Source organism: Uranotaenia lowii, chromosome 3 (assembly GCF_029784155.1).
Source record: "Uranotaenia lowii strain MFRU-FL chromosome 3, ASM2978415v1, whole genome shotgun sequence".
In the NCBI taxonomy this organism is placed as follows: domain Eukaryota; kingdom Metazoa; phylum Arthropoda; class Insecta; order Diptera; family Culicidae; genus Uranotaenia; species Uranotaenia lowii.
Genome location: NC_073693.1, coordinates 367,112,941 through 367,133,874, shown reverse-complemented (window position 1 = coordinate 367,133,874; position 20,934 = coordinate 367,112,941). Strand labels below are relative to the sequence as shown.

At 40.6% G+C, this 20,934-nt stretch overlaps 1 protein-coding gene across 3 annotated transcripts in view; it reads right to left on the bottom strand.

Moving 5' to 3' along the window:
• Positions 1-3,200: 3,200 nt before the first annotated feature.
• The window catches only part of LOC129750790 (FH2 domain-containing protein 1), a 185,175-nt gene continuing 167,441 nt past the window's right edge, over positions 3,201-20,934 (bottom strand). For 2 of the 3 annotated variants that reach the window (XM_055745862.1, XM_055745864.1), the window contains 9 exons: positions 20,542-20,689; positions 13,241-14,331; positions 13,084-13,184; positions 12,773-13,022; positions 12,583-12,709; positions 8,623-8,875; positions 8,092-8,557; positions 7,559-7,881; positions 3,201-7,501 (listed from right to left, as the gene is read on the bottom strand). In XM_055745862.1, coding sequence (XP_055601837.1) covers positions 5,376-7,501; positions 7,559-7,881; positions 8,092-8,557; positions 8,623-8,875; positions 12,583-12,709; positions 12,773-13,022; positions 13,084-13,184; positions 13,241-14,331; positions 20,542-20,689 — 4,885 coding nt within the window. In that variant the 3' untranslated portion in view covers positions 3,201-5,375. The remainder of the gene's footprint in view (positions 7,502-7,558; positions 7,882-8,091; positions 8,558-8,622; positions 8,876-12,582; positions 12,710-12,772; positions 13,023-13,083; positions 13,185-13,240; positions 14,332-20,541; positions 20,690-20,934) is intronic. The other variant, XM_055745863.1, reaches the window with a different exon arrangement.

The following is a 20,934-nucleotide window of genomic DNA, read 5'->3' as shown; positions in this document are numbered from 1 at the left end:
GGGTTCCACGTATCATCCAGAGTGATAATGGACCCCCTTTCCAAAGCTCTTCATTTTGCACATTCTGGGAGGAAAAAGGCGTAAAAGTCCGAAAATCTATACCCCTCAGCCCACAGTCCAACGGGGCAGTGGAAAGACAAAACCAAGGCCTTATTAAAGCCGTTGCTGCATCCAAAATCGATGGTTCCAATTGGAGGAGAGCTTTGGAAATGTATGTGCATAATCACAATACCTTAGTCCCTCACGCTAGACTTAATGTCACACCCTTTGAAATGATGGTTGGTTGGAAGTTCCGGGGAACTTTCCCTAGCCTATGGGGCGGCAAATCCAATCCCGATTTCGACCGCATTGACGTACAAGAAAGAGATGCCGAAGCTAAACTAGCCAGTAAGCAGCACGCAGATCTTGTAAGAGGTGCTAAAACTTCAGATATTGATGTTGGGGATTTTGTGCATATGACCCAGCCAAAGAAGGTTAAAACGGATCCAGTATTTACGTCAGAACGATATACTGTCGTTGCTAGACAAGGAGCAAAAGTAGTGATCGTCAGTCAAAACGGGGTTCAATACGCCCGAAATGTACAGGATGTTAGAAGAGCTGCTTGTATGGAATCGGAAGACGATGAATCAATGGGCGGTGATGACACTGCGAAAGAACCGGGTTCCGTTTCGGTGAACAATGGATCGTCGACATCAACAGCCGGTCCTACTACAGAGCAGGCACAGTCATCGGAAACTAAGCTTCGTAGTCGGTCGAATTTGAAGAAACCAGCTAGATACAACGGAGATTTCGTCTATCGAATTTTTGATTAAAAATAAAATAGAGAAAGTCTCGTGGGAATCTTTAAAATAAATCAAATAAAAAAAAAACAAAAAAAAATACTGTTTTTGATTTTTGATATTAATAAAAGAGAGTAGAGGAGGGGAATAATGTAGTGGATTACAGTGGGATTAAAAAATATATTATGAAATAATTACCTTACTGTGAAAGGTTCAAAAATTTAAGAGAAAACAGAAAACAAATTCTTTGAGTGTAACCATTCCAGCCGTACCTCTCTAAAGAAAAGAAAACCGCATTGAGAGGCATCGCGAAAGATAGCGGGCCATCATGAATGTGTGTGAGAGAAAGAGAAAATCGAGCGGCTGTAAAATTAAGCAGAGCATTCTCTGCAATGAACGAAACGTTTCTATGTTGCGAGAGGGTGATCATCTCGACTCGACTCGAGCGAGACTCAGAGACACAAGATGCAATATTGAGAGAGTATGGGAACGTTCGTTTCCCCGCGGGGGGATAGAGAACGAATGAAAAAAACCGAATGAGATTCCGTTAACGATTGTTGAGACGACCGGTCGCAGTCGCGTTCTCGCATTCTGGATTAGGTACATAAAGAGATGGCTGAAAAACGACACGACAGGGACCTTCCTAGGTTTTCAGTAAACCTAGAAAAAACGGGGCCGACTCAGAAACGTAGATAAAAACTAAGAGGCCGCCTCCTAACGCTGCGCGTTTGAACTAGAATGATGTCGCATTACGTCTCGGAACCAGAAAAAAAATTTGGGTACAACATTTGCTCAGTATATTTCTGAGCAAATATCTTACCGCGAAATGTTGCATATCGCCAAAAAGACAAACCGCGGAAAGACTCATACCGCAAAATATAACACCGCCAAAAAAGACCATTTGCCAAATGGTGAACCGCCAAATCAAACAAACCGCCAATTGTCATTTTAGGTCCTTTTGCCAAATGGTAAACCGCCAAAATAGCATACCGCCAAACACTATACCGCTGATGTGAAAACCGCGAACAGAGGTACAACCGAATTTTTAATATTGGAACGACACTTGGAAATTTACAATGAATAACACTTTCTTTTAATTTTATACAATGTAGACAATGCAGAGTAGATTTCTAGAGTTTGTTTTGATTAAGTCGTATAAACCAATGTAAACAAAATTGAGTTATTGGCTGCAAACGTTTGGTAAATATGTAATCTATGTTCGGTAAAAACTTGATTTTAATTGATTAATTGATAACTTTAATAAACTGATTTGAATTTTGGACGTATAATAGTAACTTTCACATTTCTGAGTGCATTTTGGTTTTTGAGACTTTTTGCGTCACCCTGCTTTGCCGTGCATGCAAAAGGACACAAAATAACAATTCGGCAGGTTGGTTTTTGCGTCGTTTTGCTTTCGTCGCGAATAGTGCTGTGAAATGTTACGAAAGTTTACGTAAAAAAATGCAATTATTGAGAAGAACTGTCTGCGAGAGTGATTCGAGCCATGCCTTACAGAATTGCTGGCTTGAATTAGTTGTATGGTGAGTACAATAAGCTTTACTTTTGACTGTGCTGGAAAAAGTTTTTGTTTTCATTACAGAATCGACCGGAATATCAGAAAATAATGGATACCGTTCCGACTACCTTGAACAATCACGGGTGGGGGCAAGAAAAACCCTGTGAGTTCCCTAGGTGACAGTCCCATTAAGCGACAATTCCGGATGCCCTGGAGCGGTAACTTCCGCGTACTGTTCAATAAGATTGTGGTGTTTGTACGTTTTTTAAGTACATACCTGCGAACAATTTAGCGAACTTTTATAGTTTTGAGGTAAGTGGAACAAGTTTTTCCAATCAAACTTATCGATGTTTATCGATAGAGTAAAACGCCTTATGCGCCAAATCACAAATGCTTTAGGTCGTAAGTACGTTTTCACTGGTGATGACTTAACTTACGGACAATTTAAGTACATCGGAATGTTCTCGGCCTATTTTTATGTAGGATTTCATTTTCTGAGTCGAATTCGGGAAACACTCACAAAGTGAGAATTTGAAACCTGATTCGAAACTTCAATAGCGATTTTCTCAAAACACGTCAGTTGGCTTATACGACCTAATCAAAACAAACTCTAGATTTAGACGTAGGAATGACTTTCCTAGAGAAAAGTTTGTTTCTAGTGCGAAATTTACTCTTGAATATCGTGTTTACTATTCTTACTGTAGGAGTGTGTTGTTAGAAGAAATCTTTAGGACCTATATATCTGGTACGACGAGAGAGGTGACCGTTCTAAGAAAATCGGTGTAGTGATTCTTGTTTCAGTGTTCTTCAATATAAGTTGGTTGATGAGTAATGTTAGTTGGTGTACTCTCTGAGGATTGGGAAACATGGCTTTCACAATATAAAAAAACACTTCTACCGAAATATCAATTGTCGTAAAAAGTTTATTTCAATTTTTATTAAAATTTATACAATCTCAAGAAACTTGCCTGCTGTCTAGGTTTTCTGTTTTTGTTTTTTATTCTGTCCTCTACGTTTTCGGTCTTCTTCTGCAGTGTAGATATACCGAATAACAATTGTGGTATGTCTAGCGCACCTCTCAACCTTTATATGGTTCTTTTCTTCCGTTGGTTATATTTTGTTTATCGATTGAACTATACAAACTGACCGTCGCGCGCTCTCGCCAATCGCCAATCTTCGGTTTGGGGATGTTCAACTTCGCATATTTGAATTCGCTTCTAACTACCAGTAGTAACATCATCGGGGTTATTAGATTTCTCTCGTTTAGTTTTAGTTAGTGTTGGTTTTTCTTTTTTAATATTTTAACTATAGGGGTTTTTGTTCATTCTTCCTTCTCATACACTGAAGTCGAATTTTGATTAGTCGAAACAATGGAGTTTTCTTCACAAGCTAGAAGTAAAGGTTTATATGTAGTTTTTTTTTATAATTTTTTTTCCGAAACCAAAAATTTTATCTAGAAAAATAATGTCTTTTGTTAGTTGAAGTTAAATGGAAGTATCATTATTCAGTTAGTGATCAATCGATTGTTTTTTTTTATATGGGAGGGAGCAGAAAGATGGAAATATACGGCACGAGAATGATTCAACTTTTTTTTACATCACGCTAACGAGGAGCTAATTCTAACTAGAGGCCTTTTTTTTGTTTTGAGCCGTGGACTGTTTTCAACAGCGCATAAAAATCTATCAAAACGTTGTACGTTTTGTTTAAATAGCTCGATAACAAACGAAGCTGTTGCTACTTGTAGCACTATAGTCACACGATTGCTTATTTGCTTTTTTTAATTTCTAATCGATCGAATTATTTTCTCCAATTAAATAGTAAGTCTTTTGTAGGCGAACATTTTTTACTCAAACTTATACCAAAATTATTTTTTTTGTAATTTTCAATTATTGGAATCTTACGCGCGTAGAAAGAGAGATAGATAGTGTAGGTAATGATAATTATATTTTAAATTGCACCGCGATTTTGTCGTTTATAATTTTTATACCTTAAAACTAATTCGCTAAGGATTTTTCGAACGAAGCATTTATACGGGAGCATTCGTCGCAAATTCCTAATAATATTGTTTTGTATGCATTACGGTGCCGTGCATCATTGACTTGGAACAAACAAGAAATCAATTTCCGCGCTTAGTTGAGGAAGCTTAAGTAAGTTTCGTTTTTCTTCTCTTTTAAATAAATAGTTTTTTAGTTAACTAACGTTTAAATATACTTTTATGTAGTTTTTAGTAAAGTATTGTACAACTACAGCTGCTTTCGCGTATCTTCTGTACAATAATACGGTAGCAAATTATCTGCCTTCACGGATTTAAGTAGGTGTAGTTTACTATCGAAAGATTGAGTATGAATAATTTGGAAACTGTTTAGTAGTTTTCAAAAAGTTGCTCTCAAAGAAAAATTTTGTTCAAAAACGAACTTTCCGGTTTGTGTGTTTCCTATGTAAAAAAAAATAATAGAAAAGCCTATGGACGGATTATTTATTCTGAAACTCGACTTGATATAATCATAAACTGATTCGATTATAGAAAATATTAGTGCAATTTCGAATGATTTTGTAGAACTTTATTGGAGCGAATCATGAAAACGAAAAATGGCTTATACCACTTATACGTTCTTCATAAAACTCTTGTCCGAATGTTACTTGGTTTGGAAAATTTGAACGTCAAAACGTGCAGACTTTGAGCTCTCTTTTGAGGTGAAGCTTTAGGTTCTTGCACTAAAGGGGCGTTCGTTACTCATATGACTCTGCTCCATAAAGACGACAGTCTGCACCCAAATAAAATTACCAAACATTTTTTTTATTTGTACCTCTGCACGGGTAACATTCAAACTTATAAAAGCGGTCACGCTGGAACTAAATTGAAATAACAGTTCTAACTTTTCACTAGTCGAGGTCATAATTTTTGCTTCTCTTTGTCGAAACGATCGAGTTCAATCGAAACTAGATAGGTACCCTACTTTGCAACTACCCAGATAAACTATCTTCAGCACAAAATTTAGTATGTTATAATGGGGTACAGTAACGAAATTGAGCTCTGATAAGACTTTATCCTTAACGATTAGTTCCGCTAACAGCTAAGCTTACTTCCCCTTTACCTTGGTGGCACTGGAAGTGGTCGGACGCATGAAGCCACCGGTTCTTGAGGCACCACCACTGGTCATCGACGAGCTAGTTCTTGGCGTTCCCAAAGCGGACCGCGTCGTTCCGCCGCCGCCGCCGCCGCCGCCACTGGAACCCGAAGCTCCCGAGTTGGCGATACTGGTATTGCTGGAAGTTTTGCTCTGCAACCGACTTCGAACGGTGTTTTGATTTTGGTTCTCTTTAAAGCTAGTGCTAGGTCCCAGCGAACTGGAGCCGAGGGATTTAAGCGGGGGTTTTCTACCGGCAACCGCGCTAGGGCCTATACTGGACCCACTTGAGCTGCTCCTGCTGGCCGGGGTACCTCCCATGAGTCCTGTTCGGGTACTACCGGTGCTCAGCGGTCGCTTGATGGGTGAATTCTGTGCCGATAATGATGAAGCGGCACTAGTATTCGTGGAATGCAATGTCGAAGAGCTCAAAGGCGACGACTTCGGTCTCAATGGCACCTTTTTGACTGTGTTGGTCGAGACGGCACTACTTAACGATGATCGAGATGAACGGAGACTCGTTCGAGAATTGCTTCTTTCCACGTCCAGCTGTTGCTGATTTTTGGCCATCGTACTGACTAATGGGGACTCGGATTTGCGCATCGAATTCGTTCGACGTGGTAACAGGTTTTTGTTGACTAGAGAAGGCGGAGTTCCCCTCAACGATTTGCTGCGTTCAAGGGCAGTTTGATTTTTACTTATGATAAGACTTGGAAGATTAGGACCGGTTCTGCTTGTGATTCTCTTCGGGCTGCTTTCCACGTTTGCTCTTGAGGATGGCTTATTTTTCGAGTCCGAACCGTAATCGTTGCATGAAGACGTGCTATCCTTCCCATGAGACGGTGTATCCGAGACCAAACTCTGCGTCTCTTCAAAGCCTTCGTCGTTCAGCTCGTGTGCGATCACCTTGACACTACTAGGCACATCGCGTCCAAGATCCTTTGGAGGACTCCAACTTCGCTCTGGAGTTGGTGATTTGAGACTTCGAATAGCTTGCCTAACATCTTCCTGACTTATTCGACTCATATTGCGTGCCGTTCGAGAAACTCTACTCGTCACTTCAGTATTCTTCGTACGCTCATCTGTGCCCCCGGAGCTGTTCAGCTTATCTTGCCAGCGTTTAAGACGTGCCTCCTTCTGTTTCTCCGTAGACTCGATTCCAGCTACTGCGGCAACTACTGGATTACTTCTCGCCATAACCGGCGTTGTCGGCTCTACTATAAGCGGGTTATCAGGTAGTGACTCGGGTGAGGTTGTCTCATTGCCACTACTCATATCTACAGGTCGTTTGAAGCGTCTCGTTCTCCGTGTCGAAGAAAACCGATCAAACTGGCCATCTCCTAGCACTTCTCCTTCGGTATGACTACTGCTTAACGTACTCTTTGATTCGGATTCATTGCTCTGGTCTACCTGTCCGTGAAGTTTACGGCACGAATTGCTACTACTGACGTTAGCATGCTCCCGGTTGAAACTTTTCCGTATCGAGGGAGGAGTTTCGATGTTGTCTGAATCAATTTCGATTTTATTGTTCGTTTGATCATCGTAAATATGGTGCGCTCTTCGAGCTCTTCGAGGTGGTGGAGCTACCGTCAACGTTTCCGGCAGCTGACCTTCGCTATTGCTGGTGCAGGATGAGTTTATGGACGAGATTGTAGTGGACGGAGTATTGTCGTTCGGTCGAATGTAAATGGATTGTTTTTCTGCGGCCGGAATGGATTTCGGTTTGGTGTATTCGGTCGTTCCGTGGGGTTGTCGAATGTAGATCGATTGCTTGTTGTCGTCCTTGCTACTGGTGCTGGACTGGGTTTGTGGCTTCGGTGACGTTACCGTACTTCCGGGTTGGGAACTGTTGTCCGAACCACGGCGTATGTAAATCTGCAGACGATCACTAGGAGGTCGTTCGCCGAGCTGTTGAATCACCGACTTCCGTTTGTCTTCCTCAAGTATCGACTGCAGGCTGGAACTAGGAGCGGCGCTTTCCCGGGATCTCTGTCTTCGATAACGCAGGTCATCCTGCTGTTGGCTGTTCAAGCTAGACTTACGCCAGGCCGATTTGTCCTGCTGCGATGGAGCTGCTCCTGTAAAAAAAGTACGTACTAAGCGACTTTTGGTTTTAAGGACCCAAGATAACTTACCAGCAATCGCTTCCATCGTACCCATGACATCGGTTTTCTCTAGGGCACTGGAGGGTTTCCAGTCTTGGTACACCCGTTTGTAGGTCGTTGGCAGCTGAATCTCGCCGGATTGTGGTGGTGGTTCCGGGGACGTTATCGTTGGTGGTTTCTCCTCCGGCAACGGGTCCAACTTGCTCCCTCGATCGCTTTCGTTGTCAGTCTCGTAGGAGCGACGATTTACGGCTAGCAGTTTCCGCTTCTTCTTGTAGTCCTCGTTATGCCGCTCATCGGCTTCGTTCGCCTGCAGCCAGGATTCGATCTTTTGGCGCCATTCTCTGGAAATTCTTTGTTTATGAAGATTCGAAACAATGTTAGCATGAACGCGGAGTTCTCGCCTTGAAGTAGAGACCTTTACCGATAGATGGTTAGTTTAAAAAATTTCAACCCCGGAATGTGGTTCTTAAGTTAGTCACTTACTTCAAAAGAGATACGCTAGAGTATTTTACCGCAGATTCACAGAAAAAGAAAAGATTTCAATTAAGATCAACTCATACCTGGGTTTGTTTTCTTCAACCGGCAATGGCTTAGACTCCGCCAGAGGCGACGGAGAGTTCGGCCTTTCACGATCGTTACCAAAGTCTACATTGAGCAGATCGGGTCGTTTCTTGCTACCACTGCCTGAGCGAGCTCGTCGAGCCCACGAACGATCCAAACTTCCACCGTACGATACCGACTTCCTCTCTCGACTGCCATTTTCGTGGCCAGACGATCGCAAAAAGTCCATGAGATTACCTTCATCTTCCTCAGAGAGCACCCGACTACGTCGCCTTCGTAGACTTCCATTGGGAGTTATATCTGGCGATGCGCAGTCTTCCCGAAGCATGACTGGATCCCCATTACTGGTGAAAGAACCTATCCGCCTTCGAGTCATCGCTGGACTGTACCGTAGCAGGTCGTACTGCGATGGGTCCAACAGCAAGCTATTTTCAGAATCGGACACGGGAGTTCCAGGTTGGTTCGCTGTTGAAAGATGAAAATATTATTGAGTAACTTCCAAGATAGACTATAAAACTAGCTTCTCTTACATTGCCTTCGTTTCAATGCGAGCTGTTCCTCCCGCTGCTTCCGGCGGATCAGGGCCTGTTCCTCCTGCACCCGGCGCTTCTCGTTGTCTTTGACGGCCTGCTGGAACCGTTCGCAGAAGTTGTGGAATATCCGGAAGCACTCCTCCATCTTAAAGGTGGCGATGTCCTCGCAGAAAAAGTCCGCCAATTGCAGCCGCATCGCTTCCAACTCCTTTAGGGCCCGCTGCAGCATCGCGATGTCCCGTTCCGCACCCTGAAAGGCAGAATCAAAGTTAGGTATAGTCGGCAGGGCGCATCAGTTTAACCTCAAAAAAGTCTTCCTTTACTCTCAGATTTGTTCAATGGATCCCTAGACTATAGTTAACTATTACTAAGGTAAAAGGCGTTCAGTCTGTGCATGGAAGACATACGGTCAGGTATTCCCAGTCGGTCCCAAAAAAGTGAATGTCAATCATACTTCTTTGCGCGACATGATCATCTTATTTCGTAGATCATATGTACTTCACGAATATAAGATGACTTGCAAGAGGTTGGAAAGGGTAACAAATTATGCTGGAGACGGGTCTGAAGTATCTCATGAAGACCGTGTCACTTTGTTATAAGGCACATTGTCTAAGAGGCAAGTTTTACAGGTTTTCCCTCAAGGGAGGTATTAGTCCAATCTGATCTCGCCGGGCCACGGAATACTTCGGCTTAAGTTGAGTACTTATAGAAGGACCGATTTTTTTTCTGAAAAGAAGTACTTGAGCGACCTTTTACCCAGTTGATTGCCAAGCAGATGGTTAGGCTAAGGTCAATGTTTGGACGAAATCCTATCAAAACTTTCAGAAGTAAGCGCATTGATTTTGAAGCGATTGATTGAAGTGAAGTTCCTACATAAATTGGTTGTGTCAGAGACGAAATTTTAGAAGAAGTTTAAAAATCGAGTCGCTTTTATGTAGATCATCAAAATTAATTTTCAAAATAGAATTGAGGAATGTAGTTCTTATGTTGGAATTGGGATGAGATCTTAGACTTATAACATAAGCCATAAACTTGAGACCTGAGGCCAAAAATATTAAATCAGAAACCGAGGATCTAAGACATGAAATCGGAATCATGAGACGTGAGACCTAAACCATGGGACCTGAGGTCTTATCGTGCCTCAAGTATCAAGTATATTTCCTAAATGTTTCATGTCTCAAGTCTTAGGACCCAGGGCTCATATCTAAGGTCTAAAGAGTCAATTCGCGACAACCGTATAAAACCACGCTATTTGCTAGAAACCCAAAAAGTCATTTGGACGTCAACATCTTTTTGAGTCGAATGACAAAATTTACAAAACAACTACCTTTGAAAAGCCGTCAAAAATTATGTATTTAGTATTTTAAAAATCTAAAGATGCCAAAATGTGACAAATTACGTCTGCTTTTCAATTCACTTTTTCAAAATTTTCTACTGTAACAGGAACAGCTTTGGCGGTTGGTTGATTTAAAAGTACGGGTTTTACACAACTTTTTTACATTTTTTGTGGCCATGATCTTAGAAAATTTTTGAAAAAATTTTCCATATGTGCAACATACAGCTTCTAACTTCAGTTTTCTCAGGCACTAAGTGAAATTTTTTTCGAGCTCTTAATAACTGATTTACAACCTTTTTCCTGAAGCATGTTTTTTCATAAAATTTTTCTTGTACTGTAAATAACTTTAAAGTTATTGATTGTAGCTGAAAATTGTCTGAGAAACATATTTCAGTCGAATTATAAGCTTTTCAAAACTATAAATTTGGTAGAAATCGGCTGAGAAACAAGAGAGTTTTAGCGAAAACGGTGTTTGCCGTCATTTGACCGCTCGCGGTATGAATAGGTATATACAAAGTTTCGGTATGTTTAGTGTTAAAATATTTGTCAGATTTCGATCAACAGGCAGTTGTAGCCTGACGTCTGGTTCCGCGCTTAGCCGAGATCGGTATTTTGTCTTCGTTAGGATATATGTGGAAAATCCAGACTCACATAGATAAGTTGTGGAAAACGGCAGAAAAATAAGTTTTACTTTATCGTACAGCTTTTAAATTTATTTTTTCAGTAGACACCAATACTCCTCCTACGACTTTTTCGATACGAATCTTTCCTGAAGCTTTGAAGCCGATGTCATATCTATCAAGGATTCATATTCTTGCGATGTTAATGATTCTGGTTTCTTTAACATAAAAATAGGTTGTTCCACTCATTTAAAGTCATCGATCTTTTAATTATTTTATGATATTCTTCGGGGAATTTTGCAGGAAGCTGTTCAACAGATCCTGCGGCAAAACATTGTAATTGTAAATGACTTATTAGACACGTGGGCCTGTTAGTTTAAGTTTACACCAAGAAATACAAAAATAAATTTATCAACGAAAAGTGTTGTTATTGTCATAATTCTTGGAAATTTTCGGATGATAACTTCAAGGTTATTTCTGATTGAATGCTTCTTAAATCCGGAAAGCTTTCCAGGTTGCGCTTTTTGAGTGATTCTGCCCAAAATTTGATTTTTCTCTTGATGGTCATGATGATTTTGCCGTTTTAATCGAAGATTATTATTCCTTTACCTTGCATTGAAAGACTGAAGTCATTCTTAATTCAAACAGGCGAACAACGTTTTTCTACGAGATAGCCAGCGATCTTCGGTATGAAGAAGTAGCGTGGAAAGTTGGCTAACCATCTCTTCGCACTATGCCTTGAATAACCCTGAATTTTTCGGTCGAGCCTTAATAAAGTTGATTATTTTTATGCTTTCGTCCAAGACTTCCTTTAAAAATGATGATAGTTTCTTCATAGCGAGTGCATGTCGATGAAGGATGTAATGAATACTACCGCAACTTTTGGTCTTTTCTTTGATCTTGGCAACGGCTCCAGACTTGACCAGTATTTCCAACTGTAGCTTTCGCACCGTCCATACATACATCAATGCCATTTCCCCATGGAATATTGTTGTCCGTAACATAATCATCAATTATTTAGCTTGAAGATTTCCACCCGCGACGTGGAAGTTGGCAACGGTTTGCAAAGGAATAAATCTTCTTCGAAACATTCAGAACCTTGATAGCGAACAAATATCATCAGAATTGCTAGTTCTGCTACATCTGTGAATTCGTCAAGCAGCATGTCGAATTTTGAAGTTCTGACAATCCACCTTTCTTTGCCAACATCCCTGCAGGGATTCAGCCGCCAGTAAAAACAAAGTAAACTAAATTTATTCGTTCCTACTATAATGCCTTGTAAAATTGTTTTTCTCGTGTTTCGATAAAAGTGAAACTATAAAAAAATATCAGAGTTTTTCAAAGGTGGTTTATGATTTTCGTTGCGTACGTCGCGGAGCACTTTTAAAAGCTTCGCGGAGCACCAAGTGCTCCGCGGAGCACGATCTGAAAACCCCTGTCATAGAATACAGAACTCTCGTCACTCGTCTCAGGTTTCATGTGCTATCTCTCAAGTCTCAGGGGTCAGGCTTCTTGTCTTTGGTCTTAGGTCTTATGTTTCAAGTTTCGGGTGTCAGGCAGGCCTCATGTTTTAAGGTTTCAAGTCTCATCCTACGAGCCTCAGAGCTAAATAACTCCTAACTCATGACTGAAGTCTGAGTTAAAAAATTCCAAGGTGTTTACTTTGAAAAGAACTATTTTCTTCTGGAAACCGCATGAATTCGCGAAAATTAAAAAAAAAAACCATGTTAAAAAACTGTTTGAAAGAAAAAACGTTTTTAGTAGTCAAGTTAAGACAAGTCAGTAGTCAATTCGGAGACATTCAAAGAGTGCGGACACATCCCAATGATCAGAGCGTCAAAAAGTTCCTTAGAGTTGAATGTTCCTTAACAATTTTTTGAAGGAGTTTGTTAAACAGTCCAGAATAAACACGGTAAAATAATCACTGAAAAGGGTCTGAGTTGATGTTCATGTTACTTTCTGGGAAATTGTCCGTAAACGCATACAAATACTGAGACTTACCGTAATAAACTCCACCATCTGGTACTTGATGTCTTCCTCCGTCTTTGGCAGTTCTATTTGGCGCTTGATCTTTTTGATTCGTAAATCTATGGCGTTGATTTCGTTGTTTATTTGTTCTACAGTCGTTCTAAAAAAAGTAATTAAACAGTATTTTATTGACCCTTTCTTGTAGATTTTGAAGCCAGCTTACTTGGTAGCATTTTCCAGCGTCGTCATCTGACTAGGGAATTCGAGCAGGTCGATATTCTTCTTCTCGGCCTGCAGCGCCACAAAGTGGATCAGATTCATACCCGGCTTGTTTGCCCGGATGTCCGTTAGCTTCTGCAGCGAGGACAGCTTGACGCCGGCCGCATTGCCCGCATATCCCCCGGAGTTGAGAAAGTTACCGGCCACGACGATCATGTAGAGGACCTCCTGCAGAGCTTTATTGTTCATCAGATCTGCAAAAAAAAGCAATTCAATGTTAGCTACTGTTCAAGATTTCAAGTTTTGCTTTTGTACCTTCCCCAGCGTAAAGCATCGCGTTAATATTTGGCTCCAAGTAAATTAGGTTAGCTTTGAATTCTTCCTTCAACAGCATACTCTCGATTCTGAGCTTGTAGCTGAAAAAAAAAAAAGTCAAAAATGGTGGATAAACTTTTTTTTTAACACAACTCACTTAGGCACTTGTATCAGTTGCAGCAGAAATTTTTCCGCATTTCCCAGCCTGTTATTGTCGCCGTCGAACGATTTCAGCATCTCGAGTTCGTCCACCTCCGGAAGGATTTTGAGCAGCCCGCGCAGCTTCTCGGCACCGATGTCTTCGTGTTCGCCATTCTTGATCAGTAGGATGATATCCTCATTAGAGGAGCGGAACTGTTTGAGGAAGATGTTAACGTTCAAGCTCCGTTTGCCATCCAGAAGTGTGATTTCGTTTTCTTTGCGTGATTTGCGTTCCAGCGTATCGGAGCCACTGTTTTCGCGACCGAGCTTTGGCGAACCCTGCGTTTGCTGCAGACAGAACAAGCCCTCCATCTCGTCCCAGTTGAGATCGGCCATGGGGCTGTTTTGGTGTGAATCGGCCACGATCGACCAGATGTTCGGCTTGCTGAATACTTTCTGCGGTGGAATCTTGTTCCAATTGATCGTCTTCATCTTGGACCGTGGCACCGGAGTTTCCTGCTGGGGTAGCGGTTTGATGACTTCAATCTGTGCTTCCGGTGTTTTTGGCCTCGCGGATAGTTCGCTCGCTTTAACGGCGAGCAGATTGTTGGGGGCAGGAGGGGCTGGTGGAGCGGGTGGTACCGGACCACGCCCACCTTGTGCTCCTGCTGGACCGCCTGCCATGGGTGGGAGTGGGGGTGGTGGAGGTGCACAAGGTGGCGGGGGAGGTGGAGGTGGTGCTGCGGCCGCCGTCGCCAAGTTTGGAGGCGGAGGAGGAGGGGGAGCAGGTGCAGGGACGGCCGGAAATGATTGCTGGCTGCTGGCGTGGATTGTGCTAGCGTTGTGTGGCCCGGGCGTTAGTGGCCCGACCGATTGTCTGCGGGTAGGACTAGTGATGTCGTTACGACAGTGTGGGCAGGTGAATTTCTGTATACTGGGGGCGCGGAGTAACCTCACGGAAGCCTCCTTGTCTTCTAGCAGGGTCGCGCGGTGCACAAGCGTTTCGGCCGTGTCCCAAACGATGTCGCTGATCGCTTCCTTCGAATCGATCTGCAGCAGGTGTTGCAGAATGCTGAGAAACGGTATCTCCTGTGGGGTCCCAGCGACCTGAAATTTGCATAATAAGGTTGATTAAAGACTTTCATTTTATATTCATAAACTAATATTGAAAATAGCTAAATTAAATTGGCTGAATGGTTATGAAATCACTTCTATATGGGACAATTGGTAATTATCAATCCATTTTCTTTTTGCTGTTTTTCCTTTTGAGGCTGAAGGCTAAAGACAGCTTCTGAAGCTCAGCTCCAGGTTTTCTACAAATGTTTACAAATGTCCACAAATCTTATCCTATAGATTATTTTTCATTTCAAAATTGAGTAGATTCTTGCTTGAAATTTTCTATTCATGCAATTGACCCAAAGTGCTACAATATATTTTTCAAATTTTCTTTCAGGATTAAGGGCATGTTACAAGTTTATGGAAAGCCTGTAAATATTAAAGCATGCAGTTTCTCAGCTCAAAATGGATTTATTTAAACATCCTATGACATGACCTATGCCTATTCGAGGGAGGGTAGGCAGCTCAGCCACGTGGTACCTTATTTTCTTCCAATTCGGTAATGACTTATGTTGTACGAGAGTGATAACTATTGAATAAGTATCTCTAAAAGGTCTTAACGTAGCTTCAAATCGCTTAAATTCAACTCCGTCGAGCCCCCCTAGAGACAGCTGTCAAGAATCACGTAAAAAACAAATTTATTTTGCAAAAATGATCAGTTTGAGTTAATAATATTAAATGATTCTGTATGTTTTGAACCTATCATGGACCATCTTATCTCGCTGGTGCGTCTGGTGGTCAAATACTAGTCTACCTTCATTCATAGATTCATTTTACCACTTGGTTCTTCAAACCTTATTAATAATATTTATGTATACATGAGAGGTTAAAATTATTATTTTTAAATTTCAGATATTTTTAAGCATGATAAACCTTTTTATAAAGGGTGTCCACGATAAAATTTCCACACTATGAAATTGCTCTAACTTTTTAATCGTTGGGTAGAATTTAATGAAAATTTGGGTGCATTTAGTTCATAGTGCATTGTTTACATCCTGCAAGTTTTGAAGTCCTGTGATCAAAACTCGCAGAAATTGAGTCGAAAGAACAGCTCATGTGTGATAAAATCTTGCGCTAAAACGTTGGGAATCGCGAATTCCACGGTGTCGCGAGTGAATAAGCGGTTCGAGGAACGATTGACCACTGATCGGAAGCCCAGAAGTGAAGTAAACAGTATTCCGTACAATACCAAAAAAAACCGAACGCCTCCGTTAGGGATGTGGCTAAGAAGCTGCACCTAAGCCGAAGTTTTGTCCAGATGGCCAAAATTAAAGCTGGGCTTCGAACGTTCAAGGTACAAAAGACCCCCAATCGCAACGAGAAGCAGAACAAGTCCGCCAAAACCCGTGCCTGGAAGTTGTACCTCAACATGCTGACGAAAGTTGAATGCTTCATCATGGACGACAAAACATATGTGAAGGCCGACTTCAAACAGATCCTCGGCAACCTGTTTTTACGACCAAGGATAAGTTCAGTGCTCCGGAGCATGTCCACACTCAGAAGATGTCCAAATTTGCGGATAAATTCCTGGTTTGACAAGCCATCTGCACCTTTCGTGACCCAGGACACGATGAACGGATAGGTGTACATGAAAGAGTGCCTCCAGAAGCGGCTGCTTCCTCTCCCGAAGACCCACAACGTCCCAACAATCTTCTGGCCGGATTTGGCCTCATGCCACTACTCCAAGGACGTGCTGAAGAGGTATGCGGACAATAAGGTCAATTTTGTTTCGAAAATGTTCAACCCTCCCAAGAAAGTATGTGTTTACATGCAAGAAACGGTTGATTCACAGGTTGTGCAGAATCTTATGGTCGGTGTTAAGACCAAGGTGCGGACATTTGCGTATGGACTGTAAATAAAATACAAGTAAAATGGTAAAATGAAGTTTAATAGTCATTTTTCAATCCCTGAAAATTTAATGGCAATCGGATGAAAACTCGAATTTGGCGAATCAATTTTGTGGGTGGCAATTTCATCGGGGATAGCTATTTCTGTTTTCTCACCGTTTTATCCCATTCCTGGATTTTTTTATGTACAAAATAATACTTCGAAACATTTAGTATTCCATAAGCACAGTGTGTCCTTTGAAGGATTAATACAAAAAGGATCAACAATAAATCTTAAAAATTAGCTCTACGGCGAACCCACTATCTTGAAGATGCTGAAGGCTGGACGGATTTGTTGGACAGGACATGCTGCGAGAATGCCGCATAACTGCCCTGCTAAACAGGTGTTCGCTACGAATCCGGTAGGAACGAGACGAGCAGGGGCGTAACGAGCGAGGTGGTTAGACCAACTGGAGCTTGGTTCTGGCGAATGTGGGATTTCCTAGAAATTGGGAAACAGTTGCCATGGACCGAGATGATCTGTCGAACGGTCTTTGGTCGTGAATCTAAATCAATAGTATAGGATAATCACCGACTCCATATTAATCTGGTAAGATGACATCGAATTCAAAATCGAAAAAAGCATGCGTTTCCTTCGTACAATGCCGACGTGCGATCGGGAAAAAACTGGGGACTCAAACCCAAACATATTCGCTGGATTTATTCCACAATAGTGAGACCAATTTTGGCCTATGGGTGTCTAGTGTGGTGGCAGAAAGGAGGAGAGTTACAACAGTTCTGACAAAACTAAATCACCTTCAAAGAATGTGTCTTTTAGGGATGTCCGGATCGTTAACAACAACTCCTTCTGCAGCACTAGAGGCTCTGTTTTCTATCAAACCTCTAAATTTGTTCCATGCCTCTACAAATCTGTACCACACTTGTACACGCCTTCCTATGTGCTTTTCGTCTACAGACAGTTGATTTCTGGTTGTCATCTCTGACTCTTGCTTGCCAAATGCAAAAGATGTCCTGGTGACATTCCTGCACCAAAAAACCTCATCATTTGAAACAACTAACTAAGCAGGAATATTATAGTACAGACCCCGTTCGTTTTTGGCAACATTCGATTTTGGCAACATTCGATTTTGGCAACATCCGATTTTGGCACATGTGCCAAAATCGAACGGTTTTTAGAAACAACATTACCTTTTGGTTTTTGTTATAACAGGACCAATTTAATTTAGACAAACACCATTAATACATTTTTATGTTCTGAAATGGTGATAAAAAGCAACAATAAAAACAAAAAAAAATTAAAATTTTTTATAAAGTTTCCCAAAATGACAAAAAGATGAAAAATTCAAAAAGTTTAAAATCAAATTCATACAAAAGAAAGAAAATGACATAAAACGACTAAAAAATGATGAAAAATGACAAAAACAGCAAATATGATAAATGAAAACAAACATTATAAACAAAACAAGAAAAGTGCAAAATGCATCAAAAACATGATGAAAAAAAATAAAAAAATACTTCAAATGGTCGGAAATTGACTTATAATAACGTTTTTGATAATAATAATGGTTATTTTGTAAAAATAACTGAAAAAAAAGTTGAGAAAAAAAACCGTTCGATTTTGGCAACATTCGATTTTGGCAACACAAAATGTACGGGCGTGTTGCCAAAATCGAACGGGGTCTGTATACTATTCCAAAGATCAGACAGTAAAAACATGTGGTAAACGTTGATTAATCTTGCCGATAAAAGTAAACAACTGGAGCCAATCTTTAAACTTGAAATTGAGGGAAAGGATGTAGGTGAAGGAACAGCAGTGTTGGATAAATTCAATAGTTTCTTCAGCGAGATCGGGCCCCAGCTTGCTTCCAATATCTCAAGTAACGAGTCCATTTTCATGGAGTCTGCCACGAAGGAAGAAGTGATTTTAAAAATCAAAAACCTTGACCACAATAAAATTGCTGGACCAGACGGCCTCCAAGCTAAAATCAAGCGAAATCCGGGAGCCGCAGTGACGAATAGAAGAGTGACTAGCACTTTTAAGCGAAACTCCAATCTCTCCGTTCGAGATGTCGCCAATAAGTTGGAAATATCGTCTACAACCGTGCATGAAGCTTCAAAGCTATCCGGACTGTCGACTTATGAGAAGGTAGCGACTGCTAATTGCAATGAAAAGCAAAATCTTACGGCAAAAACAAGATCTCGGAAGCTGTATATGACATTGTTGACAAATTTGATTGCGTGGTAATGGAAGACGAAACCCACGCCAAGGCAGACTTCTGGCAGTTTCCGGAAAAAAGTTTTATACTGCAACCGGATGAGGAGAGGTGGCAGACATTTTCAACCATATTAAACTATCAGAGTTTGCCCAGAAATATTTCGTTTAGGAAGCTATCTGTAGGGGAGAGTGTGGTAACGTGGGCTACTCTAAATATCTCAGCTGTGTGTTGAGATAAAAATCTCAATCCAACTGTTATCCTCGCCGCTTTGCGTAAGCATGGTTTCTATATGTTGTTGACTTAGGTGTCGTACACAAATTACGTAACGCAAAAAATCTAGAATTTAGACCCCCTCTCTCCCCTATGTAACAATAAGTAACGTTTGATATGACCCCCCTTCTATAGTTACGTAACGCTAAATACCCTCCGCCCCCAATCATATTCAATTTTGAAATTAAAAGTAAAAGTACACAAAAATTTATTTGATTTGAATTACACTGCACATAAACACTGAATTAACTGCAGTCGATGACGTGACAGTAAAATAAATATAACTGCAAAGCTCACCTCGTTTCATTCGCGCAGTGCGTTTTTTTTGAATCAAACTTTATTTACAAAATACTATTACCATTGACGTTTTCGAGCAAGGGGTGCGTAGATTTGCTCGCCAAAAAAAAAGAAGAAAATTACAATTCTTTTCTTTATGTTTTTTTTCCATTAATTTGTTACGTAACTGAACCAAGTACCCCCCTCCCCCCTATGTAACAGTAAGTAACGCAGACTCAACCCCCCTCTCCCCCCTACATGCGTTACGTAATTTGTGTACGACGCCTTATGTACGTATCATATGCTTCTTTTATTTAGATAGCCTAGAAAAATATACTTACATAGTAAAATAAGCACCCGCAAATTGCATCTGTGGGAGACCTAAAGTACGCAACAAAAATATGCTCATACGCTTATGATCTTAGTTTTGTCATGTTCTTTCACGTGGAAAAAGAATTTTTGATGAAACATCAATAAGTCACACAACGCAACCAATTTGAAAATCATAGCTTGTGGGGAATCGTGGGCCATACTTTGGGGGGTATCTTGGGCCACCTATATTTTGGTGATTTTATACACATTCAGAACTTAAAATACGTTTTTCCTATCTGTGAAAGAGTGTCTTCAAAAGCGTTTGCTGAAAACTAGTTCAGTCTCAAATTTGATCGTAAATCTAGTGCATTGGGACAGGAATTTCCAACAATCTGCGTTAAAACTCTTCTTTTCCCCTTGCTGTCCTTCGAGTTCGAGAAAAAGCACTAAACGTTCCAGTAAGAAATGAGCTGTGATGCTGTAGCTGTAGATTTTTGTCTATATAATTTTTTATCTGCGTATTGTTTTAATTTCCGTATATTTTTTCTTTAAAAAACATAACCCTTACCGAAATAGCACAAAATTGTTGGAAATATTTAGCTTATTTTGTAAAATTATCCCATAATTTAATTTTGCAATATCTAGTTTAAGATTATCGAAACCTTATAAAATTAAATAAAAAATAATAAGCTCATTTTCAAAAAAATTCTTTTAATTTATTCAAAACTTTTTAAAATGATTTATTGAACGAGATCTATAAAACATTAAATTAAAAGTTGTTTATTTCATGTATTCGGGCCTGGTTGCACAGAAACGGCAAGTAATCAGACATTTAAACTGTGCATAATGAGTAAGGATTTGTGGTTCGAAATCATGAACCAACGATACGATAGTGTACCTGCACCTTAAGCTTGATTCTGACTCATTAAAATTCAGAAAACATAGCTGATGTTTATTTTGCACCTACACATGTGTTATTGTTGGTTTCTAATGAATGAACAGAGCCCTGACTCTTTCGGTTCGTTTCAAACCATGAAACAAAGTCATGGTCGGCAAAGGATCAAAAGCTCAACCGACTTTATAGGGTGGGCTTATGTTTGCACATGGTCTTCTAAAGAAATCTGTCTAATGAGACATCACTTGATATGATTTATTTTTAATTAATTCGAATACTGAATTGCGTTCATGTATTCTTTAAAACACTTTCTCTCAAAAGTTGATTTAGAAAAAAGTTTCAAAAAACTGACACTCCCTGAGTATTACTAAATACGTATGCTTACCTGTCGCAGTATCGCGTAGAAGACATCAAGATGCGAGTTCAGGTTGATGCCGTCCGGCCCCTGCAGGCTCTGTGACTCGTCGCATTCCCGCTGCTCGTCGAACACGTCGATCTGCACGCCAATGTCCGGCACGTTACTGGCGATGCGCCTGGAGGAAAGGGGGGATTAATCAGATAAGAATATTTGAATTTTTAAATTTAAATTTTGTTATTGGTGGTAGCTACTAATATGACAGCAAATGCAGTTTTTTTCACTGATTGGGTTCGGTGTTTTTTTTTTTCAATTTCCGTATGATTAATGGTAAGTTTGTGAGATGGCAGCGATAACATTTTTTTTTTTGGAACCAATTTTAGGCAACAACAGCAGCTGATTGATAGCGATGAAGAGAGGCGG